Here is a 12,320-nt window from a genome sequence, read left to right as displayed (position 1 = left end):
TTGTCCCACAAGGGGAAATTAGTTTAGCAGCAGGATATAAATAAACAGAACAATACTATAAAATAATAATGACAATAATAGTGATAGAAAGTCCAAGGACAGTTATTTGCCATTGAGGAGACAAGATGCAGTGGGGATAAAAGAGACCTGGAGTCTTTTAGTCTTCCTCACAGGTACGCTAAAACGGCGGCCGGAAGGCAACAACTCAAACTCACTGTGAAGTGGATGGTTCAAACAATTAATAATAGAATGAGCCTTTCTAAGCACATTTCTATTGTAAATGGCCAAAAGTCCATCTTGCCAGCGCCCTGAAATTTTGCTAACAGTTTTTACCAGAAGTCCCAACCGATTCTTATTCTTCACCGTCAGGTTACCAAACCAGGCAGCGATACAAAAAGACATCACAGATTCGATAAAACGTCTATAAAACAAAGACAACATCTCAGATGAGACATTAAAAGATCTCATTTTCCTTAAAAAGAACAATCTTTGTTGAACTTTTTTAGTAGTGGCTTCAGCATGAGATTCAAAACACAGTTTATGGTCAAGTACCACACCTAGATATTTATAACTCTCAACGATCCCAATATCAGCAGTTTTAATGATAGTGGGTGATGAGCTATAAAAGGACTTCTTAAAATCAGTAATCATGTCTTTAGTTTTTGACACATTAAGTGAAAGGAAGGACTCACCACACCAATTCACAAAATCATCTACAACCTGTCCATGGCCTGACTCGTCCCCCACTAGAAGGCTGACGATCAGTGTGTCGTCAGCAAACTTCAGGATGTGTCTGTTCGTGAAATTGCTGCGACACTCATTCGTGTACAGAATGGACAGAAGGGGAGAGAGGCAGCAACCCTGGGGTGATCCAGTAGAGGAGAGCACATCAGAAAATACATGATTCACCCTCACGCATTGTGACCTATTAGTCAGAAAGTCTGTCACCCAGCCGACCAGACTAGTGTCAAGCTTGAAATGATTGTAAAGCCTGTCAGCAAGTAAGAGGGGTTGAATTGTATTGAATGAAAGTCAGCAAATAATAATCTTGCATGGGTGTGGGGGGCCTCAAGATGCTTATACAAGAGATGCAGGAGTGTGACAACAACGTCCTCCACACCTCTCCCTGCTCTATAGGCGAACTGCAAGGGGTCAAGATGGTGTTCAACATGCATTAAAATCTCCTTCTTAATTATCTTCTCAAATGACTTCATCACTAAAGAAGTCAGAGCCACAGGCCTATAATCATTCAGCACCTTAGGAGAACTGCCCTTAGCAACAGGAACAATGACAGCATGTTTCCAAATCTTAGGTACTGTCTGTAGCTCTAAAGAAAGTGAGAAGATATGGTGAAAAATCCCACTCAGCTGATCAGTACCTGTCCACAGATGTTGTCAGGTCCAGACTCTTGCTTTTAGTGTGTCTAAAAAGATTAGCTACCCCCCTCTCATCAATACAAATTGATGGGGGAGTGACAGTCTTTTCCCTCAGTGTGCTGGTCTGCCTAGAACAGTCAAAGTTCTCAAAACGAAGGTAAAAACTGTTAAGACTGTCTGCCAGATGTTTGTCAGCGGTAAACCCCTCTAAGGTAATATTACTTTTACCTTTCGTCTGTAGCCCTGCCATTGTTTTCATACCAAGCCAAGCTCCTTTGAGGTTGTTACTGCTGAGTTCTGTCTCAATCTTATTTCTATACCTCATCTTGGCAATCTTTATTGCAGCCCTCACCTCCTTCCTCAATATTCTCATAGTGGGAACGTCTCCCTCGTTAAAAGCAATTTTCCTTTTAAGAATCAGATCCTTAATATCTTTAGAGAGCCACGGTTTGTTATTAGGGAAAGTCTTAAATTCTCTGACTGGAATCACAGAGTCTTTGCTACACACCACATCAGTGAGTTCATCCAAATCAGAAGTGCTCTCTTGAAACAAGGACCAATCAGTGCAATCAAAACACCCCTGAAGGGCAACACAACTGTCTTTTGTCCAGACATTAGTCCGCTTCACACAGGCCTTCTCCCTCCTAATCACAGATCTGTAAGCAGGGAGGAGAAGAATAACATTGTGATCCGAAGAACCTAGCGCAGGTCCGGCCACAGACTTATATGCCCCCTTAATTGGTCCATAACACAAATCCAGCGTTTTGTTATGCCTTGTAGGACAAGTGACATATTGAAAGAAATTGTTCAGTAACTTCTTAAGATTACAAATGTTAAAATCACCAAGAATAAAATTAGGAGCATCCGGTGAGAGAGTCTGCAGATCGTGTACCACTTTAAAAATGGCATCGGCAGCAACTTTAACGTCAGCTTTAGGATGAATGTAAACAACAGTGACAAAAATTTGAGGGAATTCCCTCGGTAAGTAAAAAGGCCTGACAGATACTGACAGGAGCTCGATGTCAGGAAGACACAACCGCTCCCGCACAGTAAAGTTATTACACCAGCCCTGGTTGATATACAAACATACCCTTCCTCCGTGAGATTTGCATGTTACTCCACAGTTCCGATCCAATCTGACAGGGGTCCTAAAGCCGCTGATTTGCAGTGAAGTATCACTGTCCATATCGGTCAGCCATGTCTCGGTAAGTGCCATCAGACAAGCCTCCCTGTATTCCCATAGATGAAGCACATTTCCTTGTAATTCATCCGTTTTGTTCCTAAGAGATTGGACATTGGCCAGAATCATAGAAGGCAGAGGAACACGATTCTTCCTCCGAAGTTTTCTTACACGCTGATGCACGCCACCTTTCTTTCCACGTTTTCTCAAGCGGCGGGGCTTTCCAAAATTAGTCTTTGACCGGGCAAATAAATCCTCACCAAGAATCACATCTGTCCGAGCATTAGAAGAGTCGTACATAGACAAACAGGACCACTGTAATCCAAGTAGTTCCTCGCGTGTATAAGTGATTGTCAGTGAGAGTGAATGACTCCAGGTGAATATCGCCAACAACAATAAAACTAAGGTGTAGAAGTTCTCCATCTCGGCAAAAAAACAAACAAAAAAAAACTCATAAAAAGTTAAAACCACGGTTAAGAACAGAGTTAAAACAAAGTTAAAAACAAAAAGAAAAAGCCAGTAAACACCTGCTGCAGGTCGCCACAAGAGCAGCCCATCAGAGCCTCATGAGTGAAAAAAGTCTGCTACATAATAGTATGTAGCAGACTTTTTTCACTCATCAGTGATGCGCTGGCTCTGTCACATGTGAGTGTTTTTTTTTTTACTGTATTTCAATACATCATGTAATTTATTTCCTGCAGAAGATCCAACAGTCAATCATCTGACCAAAGAGACTTCTGTCATTCCTTCAGCTGCTTGGCAGGTGCAAAATATGACCACATGTGCAGCACAAGAAAGAGCAACACAACACAGTCGAAGAGCAGGAGTCCATCTGGATGTGATTACAATGCTCCTGTTGTTTCGGGATGATATGCATACATACCATAAAAAGTTACCCATTTATTCATTGCTGCTGGCTCCTGACTCATGAAGACTTGAGGCTTTCAGTTGTCTGTGTGAAAGCAGCTGAAGATGAAGAACAATAGATTGGTACAAATTAGAGATGGCACGATACCACTTTTTTATGTCTGATACCGATACCGATATCATAAATTTGGATATCTGCCGATACCGATATGAATACGATATAGTGTGTTTTTTAATCAATAAAACGTTTTTTTAATATCTTGCTGCATTTTGTATAAGTTTATACTCAAGTTTAAATAAATAACAACACTAAAGCTATTCTGTTATACCTGTAGGTAAAAAATACACTGCGCCCAAAATATTTCATAGTTCAGCAACACTGATCAATCTAATAAACTTAAACCTACTCCATCCTCCCTATTCTGGTATTTTAAAGAGTACTTAGCAGAAATATTAAGCAACCTAACTAATAGGGTTGCAAACTCCGAGCAAAAAATAAAATAAAAATAGGGAACCACCCTCCACCTCATGATGCTTAATCGATGTAATCAAATTTAATTTGATGCAGGGGGGAAAATGCACAGAAATAAATTATTTTTCAAGAATAATTTAATAGATTCAACATCTTTCTTCAACAGAATTGCAGACTGCACAGATGGTGTCTTCCCAAAGGAAAAGGTATATTAGACTTAACAGTTACTATATACAGTAATGGACTTCTCTATATTTTACATCAGATTAAAACTTTGGGTGTAAGAGTCAGATAATTATTTATTAAAAGCTAGACATTTTAAATGCGAATAAGAAAGAAAAAGTATGTCTTTGTGCCCCCTTTTCCCTGTTCATGCCCTATCGGCCCCCCTGGCTAAACTTTGCTAGATCCGCCCCTGCACAGTTACCAGCCGTCAGCCACGTAGAAAAGGATCCTGGTGTAGAAAGTAATATTAAATAAATTCTAACAACAGCTTATCAAGCTTAATAGTGCTGCTGTTGTTCAGCTGCTGGTTTCCTCTTTCTGGTGAGAAGTTGGCCAAAAACAAAGAAGAGAGACAGACTCACAACAGAAAAGCCGATCAGCTGATCATTAAGCAGTTTCACGATTGAAGTAGCAGCAGGAGAGAGAGAGAGAGGCAGTCGCTCCATATATCTGTTGTTAAGCTTAACATGGGAACACTTTATAGACATTCAGAGATGAACTTGCACACTTGCTTTACTTCTCTCTGGGATAACTTCCTCGGAGATGAAATGCTGGTTTGGTAGCAAGGCTACAAATACACCATCACGTGATGCATACTTCTACGGTTATGAGCCGAGTTACGCCGTGTGGCAAGTTTTGTGGGGTGCTTTTTTGATATTTAATGGATCGATTACATTTTTTATTTCTCACCGATATCTGATCCAGTAATTTGGGTCAGTATCGGACTGATACCGATACGTAATATCGGATCGGTCCATCTCGGCTAGTGACACTCGGCTAGTGGACAAATTCAGCAAGCAGAGAGAAGACCGAGCTGCAGAAAGCAGGCTGCAGCAGCCAACCAACCCCACCACTACTGCTGACTGCGACATTACAGAAAAGGTTGAGAGTGATTTAAAAGTAAGCATGGGTGAAGTATTGCTTCTTTCTTTCTTCCCTGGATTGCTGTAGTTGCAGGTTTACATCAGTTTCATTAAGGATTAAGCACACATTGAACTCCAGGAAATCATAAATTAAAGTGTGGATATTACCTGTCCACAGATTCATGGTGACTAACTGCTCTTTTAACTGTTTGGTGACTTTGCTTTGTTTGGCGATTGTAGAAATGGTTTACATGAGCTTATAGCTGAGATTCAGAGGTTTCTGCAGCACTTATATTTCTGACCTCTTGTTATAACCGATTAAATGCGATCTCCTCCCTTTTGCCCCCATTTTTGGTGGTGTGGGTGCAAATGATCAGGCATGACATTCTCAAAATAAATCAGATAAGATACTGCAAATAATTATTTCTGCATTTGTGCGATTGAAATGAATTGAAAATGTGTATGCAATGATACAGTTTTAAAGATTTGGCCTAAATAATTTTTCGAGTGAATGAGCCTAAACATGATGACCTAACCAGTGACACCGTGTCACCGGTGACACACACACACACACACACACACACACACACACACACACACACACACACACACACACACACACACACACACACACACACAAATGTATGACTTTGCCGGTTTCAGCTGAAACAATTTCAGTGTTTCAAACCATGTTCCAGGATTTTTCCTTCACCATTTATGAGGTTTCAAGAAGAAGATAAACGACAGATATGAATGTTTGAAAAGGTTATAGATGAAAAGATTCGATGAAAAATACTCAAAGGATAAATTCAATTGTTTATTGTTTTATGAATAAGTTGAAAAAGAAAAAGTTAAACAAGTAAATAACGAAACAAGGTAAAATGAAGTAAGAACAAAACATTAACAAGTAAATAATGAAACAAGGTAAAATGAAGTAAGAACAAAACGTTAACAAGTAAATAACAAAACAAGGTAAAATGAAGTAAGAACAAAACGTTAACAAGTAAATAATGAAACAAGGTAAAATGAAGTAAGAACGAAACGTTAACAAGTAAATAATGAAACAAGGTAAAATGAAGTAAGAACAAAACGTTAACAAGTAAATAATGAAACAAGGTAAAATGAAGTAAGAACAAAACGTTAACAAGTAAATAATGAAACAAGGTAAAATGAAGTAAGAACAAAACGTTAACAAGTAAATAATGAAACAAGGTAAAATGAAGTAAGAACAAAACGTTAACAAGTAAATAATGAAACAAGGTAAAATGAAGTAAGAACGAAACGTTAACAAGTAAATAATGAAACAAGGTAAAATGAAGTAAGAACAAAACGTTAACAAGTAAATAATGAAACAAGGTAAAATGAAGTAAGAACAAAACGTTAACAAGTAAATAATGAAACAAGGTAAAATGAAGTAAGAACAAAACGTTAACAAGTAAATAATGAAACAAGGTAAAATGAAGTAAGAACAAAACGTTAACAAGTAAATAATGAAACAAGGTAAAATGAAGTAAGAACAAAACGTTAACAAGTAAATAATGAAACAAGGTAAAATGAAGTAAGAACAAAACGTTAACAAGTAAATAATGAAACAAGGTAAAATGAAGTAAGAACGAAACGTCAACAAGTAAATAATGAAACAAGGTAAAATGAAGTAAGAACAAAAAGTTAAGTAAATAATGAAACAAGGTAGAGGAGAGAAAACCCCAACAATCCCCTCTGAGCACGCACTAGGCGACAGTGGGGAGGAAAAACTGCCTTTAAACGGGCAGAAACCTCCGGCAGAACCAGGCTCAGGAGGGGACAGTCAACTGCCGGGACTGGTTGGGGTGGTGAACAGAGGTGGAGCAAGACGAGGCTACACCTGCTGAGGAAGCAGTAGAGTTCCTCCTCCAGGGCCAGCGGAAGCGTTTGTTCTTCTTTTTCATGCAGTTTTCTACAAGAGCTTTTTTTTCCAGGATGAGGGTTCTCAACTCATCGATGGTTTCTACGTTTTGTTTCTCAAGCTTCTTGCATGTTTTCTCCACCTCTTCCAAGGTTGCTTGTTTTTCTTCAAGCTTTTCCCTGAGCTCTTCGGATGTTTCCTCCTGCATTATCTTGTCCTTGTGCATGTCTGCGTTTCTCTGTTGTACTTCTTTGTACATGTCTTGTAGCTCCTCATTTCTTCTGTGGATATCTTGGAGCGTACGCTGCAGGTCGTCATGTATGTTGTCTTGTTCTTGCTTTTGCGCCTGCATTTCAGTGTGTTTGCGCTTCAAGTTGTTGTATTCCAACAATATCCCCTTAGTGAGCTCGGAGTTGTTTCTTGCCATTTGCTCCATCCTTTTCTGCATGTGCGAGCATTGTTTGTCCAGTTTTTCTTTTTCCCCTTCTAGTTGCTTTTTCTCTTGAAGAAGGTCTTTGTTTTGGCGCAGAGTATCATCCACCTTCTCTTTCAGCATTCTGTATTTTTCCTCCGTGACTTTGAGTTTGTGCTCCATGTCTCTTTGCTTTTTCTCCTGTTCTTCCTTCTGTTGGAGGATTTCTTTATTTTTTTTCACAGCTTCATCGAAGTTTGTTTGGAGCAGCCGATTCATTTGGTCCATATATTGGAGATCCCATTCTGTCTTCTCAACAGTAGCTTTGCTGTCTTTAAGCTGGTTGGACATCTCCTTTAGTTCCACGCTCTTTTGCTTGTTTTCCTTAATTAGGAAGACAATCTGCTCTCGGGCTTGTCCAAACTTGATTCCCCAACCCTCATTAATAATATTTATGTCGGGCTGGCGTTTTTGTCTTTCATCCAGGCTTTTATATTTCACTTCCATCTGTCTACACTTCTCCTCCAGTTGAAGTTTCTCTTCTTCAATCTGTTGAATTTTATTCTGGAGATGGTAGTTTTCCTTCCTACTGTCATGTAATGCCCTTTGGACGGCTAAGAGGTCACTTGGCTGGCCACGACAGGAAGGAGAAGCGGCGTAATCTTTTTGCCTTGGTTGGTGTCTTGTTGGATACATGTTGAAGGTTGTACACGACAACTCTGAAAAGGTTTCCAAAAGTTTCTGTGGTGAACGCGTGAAGGCTGCAAACACAAATGCTGCAAGGACACGAACTAAAAAACTGCTGTTTCTCACCCCTGTTTAAGGACAAACTTCAAAGGATCAAAGTGTAGTGACATCATAACTCCGTGAGCCAATGAGATTGTCATGTGACATTTTGGAATGGAGATATTTTTTTTTAAACCGTTTTCAAATTTAACTTAATATTTGACTGTTTCTTAACTGACCTGTTTAGCTGATTAAGAAATGAATTGAAACGAGCATCACTAACGTTATATAACAGACAACAGAAAAAAACAGGGTTTTTTTCTAAGTAATAGAGGTATAATACATTTTTTTAAATTTAAAAAAAAAAATTATCCTACTTTTTATAAGAGGGAACATTATTTAAAGAATATGTATTTAATTGGAAAACTCTCTATTCATCTAAAGGCTATAACAAAAAAGGTGAGCTTCCTGCTCAAAAATGAAATGACCAAAATAAATGGAGCATTTCTCTGCAATTACAAACTCTGTGTAAACAATCTTGGTTTCAAAATAAGGCTAATGCTTGTGAGATGTCATCACAGGTGTAAATATTACTGCAGATGTTACTATGTCAAAGTCTCACAACTGTCTTATGTTTATTTATGTAGGCAAGACCTACTTTTCACTTCTTTGCTTTGCTATATGTTCTTGAGTGTATTAGTTTGCCAGCAGCACGAACATGTACTAGTGTCAATAATAATAGTACGGTGGATTAGAAAACCTGCTCACAAGTTGAATAAACACCCAGGATTGTTGCATAATTTTCATTCAAAACCAATATTTGAGTCAAAATGAGAAAGTTGTTTGTGCTGTCTGATGAAGAAGAAGCAAAATAAAGTGCAGTTTTGATGTAGATGATGTTGTATACAAACTAGAAGAGGAAGATAGTAGGATCTCTGTATCATGCTTTGTCACTTTGTACCATGTAATTCTTTCTATTTCCACCAGGGGGTGTTTTCAGAAGTGGTAGGTGGTAAAAGAAGAGGTCAGCAGGAAGATGGCGAAGAGCGACCAAAGACCAAGAAAAAGAGGCAGTCAGGCAAAGATGAAGAGTATTATATCCCTTACAGACCTAAAGACTTTGACTCTGAGAGAGGGTGAGGCATTAAACTGTTGCATCTGTTTCTTTAAAAAATGTGAATGGCTTTGTGTTTTATGCTGTTTTGTCCTGTGTTATGCGTCGACAGGTTGAGTCTCGGTGGAGAGGGCAGTGCTTTTGAACAGCAGGCCTCTTCAGCTGTCCTTGATCTCATGGGAGATGAAGGCGATCGCCTTAACCAGCAGAAGAAAATGATGAAATGGTACAAATTTCCCTATGTTTGACTCAGTATCCACCAAATGGTCATTTCAAACTATAATTTAAAGTCTTTTTTCCCCCTTCTTTTTTTAGGGACCGTAAGAGGAAGCGTTTTGTGAGAGAAACGGGAAAAGAAGACCAGAAGAAGAAGATCAAAACAGACAGCGGTCAGGTTATCAGTAACAAGAAGAACAGGAAGAACTTGTATCCTTCCAACAAAAAGCTTCTCTGTGTGCTGCTCTCAATGACCCTCTTCTCTACTCCTATGACAATATTAAGCTGTACTGTGAAGATGTTGTATCACTTGACAACATGTCAGTTATGAGGAGTGGAAGAAAAAATACAAGATTGATGATACAGGATCTGGATCAGATGGAGAAACAGGCGGAGGAGGCAGGAAGCCAGCAAGAGGTAGGAAGGCATCAAAATGAATAGCACAAACATGTTAAATATAGACCATCAGCCACCATGTTTTAACTCAACTCTAAAGGTAAATACTTCAAGTCCCTCTTCCAGCCTTGCGAGCTATAACCTCCAACCTCTTTGTTGTGTCGTGCCTCTCCCAGGTCGTGGCCGTGGCCGACGAGGTCCAAACGTACAGAGCTCCGGTGACCACAAAGCACGCTCGGAGCTGAAAACAAAGGATCAGATCATGAAGCAGCGCAAGAAAAAGCAGAAGCACCAGTTCCTGCAGGGCGGGGGGATGAGGAAGCTCCGCTCCAAGAACAAAAAGTGGCTCGGAGAAGTTAAAAAGTCAGGTTTTGGAAGGGGTGGCCATAAGAAAGGCAAGCTGAGGAAGAAACTGTGAGGAGGACAGAGGGTTGATGGTGTGGAGGACATCACGAGGAACTGGGTGATAAGCGTCAGAATCATCTGAGATCATCACCAAAGATTTTCCTGGCGCTTTGTGTGACTGTAGATTAAGGAGAAAATGATTTGTGCATCTTTACACTGCAGAAATGCACGTCACTTCTTCCTTGATGGCCTGCTGAACTCTGCGTTTGCCACAGAGTGATGTTTAATTATGATCCACTAACCAAGATTTATTACTTGTAAGCATGTTGGCTGTCTAATAAAAGTGTTTTGGAGTACTGAAATATGTCTTATCAAAATGGTAAAATACAGATATTAAATATTGTGTGCTTAATTTGCAGTTAGTTTCAAAAATCGTCTCACCCATCTTTTCTTAAAATAAGAGGTGCTCTATAAAAATGACATTAAATTCTGTAAACGTGCTCTATTTGCAATTATTTATCATTACTGTTGTCCAAGTGGTCTCATTTCAAAGTTGAAAGCGAGCATCGGAACGGGCAAGAAAGGCGACTTTTAATTGACTTTGAATGTGTTGTGGTTACTGATATCAGATGGGCTGGGTTGAGAAACTGGCTTAGAATTCCTCTTGCCTTCAGCATGGCCACGCCCCTCTGACTTCTGCAATCAACAAGGCATTTTTACCCAGGGAAATGTTTATTTCGCTTTTCAGTTTGGACTGTTCTCTGTAAATTCCTGAGAAAATTTGAGAAGATCAGGAGTGTCTGAAAAACGTAAAACAGTCCATCTGTCACCAACAGCAATGCTGCCTTCAAAGTCACTTAAATCAACTTTTTTTTTTTGGCATGTGATTGGCTGATTAGATATTTGCATTCAGAAGCAGCTGAATACGTTAGTGGATAGTGGGTCTGTATTGTGTTATTGTATATTGTTTTTTTCAGTTATTGCTCTGGTATAGAAGTTTTTTTTTCTTTAAGTAATTTAGTAATTCTAACATCTCCGCTTATGTGAAGTGTAGACCTAATAGTAAACATCATTTACATGTCCAGTTTTCAAATATTTTTAATCTTGTCTGGTAAAGTTTTCTTTTGTTTGTAATTCACTTACATTTAGGGAAGGAAAGTTTGAAGAAAGGAAATTTGACGTGTATGTTCTAAGATAACGGTGACATTGACGACCTTTATTATAACTGTATTGGGCATGTTCACTTAACCAACAAAAATAACAAACCAACAAAATAAGAAAGAGAATTAATGTTTTATAAAAAGAAACGATGACCAAGCCATCAGTTACTTTATATGCCTACAATATCCACATTTATTTTTATTAATAAAATTGGAAATGTAAGATATTACTAGATAAATTTACAAAAGAAATTTTAACTTAGTGTGGATTTTAGTATCTGCTTTTTCTCTAATATTTATTGTATTTTTTTTTACATTAAGTCAATTGATTAAAAAAAGGTTTATTTATTTGTTTTTAAAAAGCACTAATCTTCGGGGGTTATATTCATAACTAATAGTATGTAGCAGACTTTTTTCACTCATCAGTGATGCGCTCTTTCTGTCACATGTGAGTGTTTTTTTTTTTTACTGTATTTCAATACATCATGTAATTTATTTCCTGCAGAAGATCCAACAGTCAATCATCCGACCAAAGAGACTTCTGTCATTCCTTCAGCTGCTTGGCAGGTGCAAAATATGACCACATGCGCAGCACAAGAAAGAGCAACACAACACAGTCGAAGAGCAGGAGTCCATCTGGATGTGATTATAATGCTCCTGTTGTGTCGGGATGATATGGATACATACCATAATAAGTTACCCATTTATTCATTGCTGCTGGCTCCTGACTCATGAAGACTTGAGGCTTTCAGTTGTCTGTGTGAAAGCAGCTGAAGATGAAGAACAAACACAACAGAGCAACCATGGAGATGGAGCACTGTCATAGTTCCCAGTAGTGGGCTCTTTATATCACACCCGTTTATAGATCTTTGTGTTTAATGCACTTTTTATAACAGAAGCCAAAACTGAACTTGGCACTCGTGTTGTGATTTAAATCCTGAATGCATTTAATTTGTTAGTAAAACTTTTAGGCTCAGTTACTTGAGAGAGAGAGAAAATAAGGCTGCATATAATTTACCAACTAAAGCAGTGCATACAATATAAAATCTAGCTAAACAATTAACTCAAATAAAATGCATTATA

General features: G+C 38.6%; 1 protein-coding gene across 1 annotated transcript; it reads left to right on the top strand.

The window, feature by feature from the left end:
- The first annotated feature begins 8,569 nt into the window (after nucleotides 1-8,569).
- LOC308392251 (ATP-dependent RNA helicase DDX54-like) lies at nucleotides 8,570-10,957 on the top strand. Its single transcript, XM_080875218.1, has 4 exons — nucleotides 8,570-9,142; nucleotides 9,233-9,346; nucleotides 9,436-9,546; nucleotides 9,662-10,957. Exons 1-4 carry the CDS (start codon nucleotides 8,949-8,951, stop codon nucleotides 9,771-9,773), a joined length of 531 nt encoding a protein of 176 aa, XP_080731344.1. The 5' UTR covers nucleotides 8,570-8,948; the 3' UTR covers nucleotides 9,774-10,957.
- Nucleotides 10,958-12,320: the final 1,363 nt, after the last annotated feature.

Source organism: Rhamphochromis sp. 'chilingali' (assembly GCF_963969265.1).
Source record: "Rhamphochromis sp. 'chilingali' genome assembly, chromosome: 2".
Classification (NCBI taxonomy): Eukaryota; Metazoa; Chordata; class Actinopteri; order Cichliformes; family Cichlidae; genus Rhamphochromis; species Rhamphochromis sp. 'chilingali'.
This window is presented reverse-complemented; position numbering and strand designations above follow the sequence as displayed.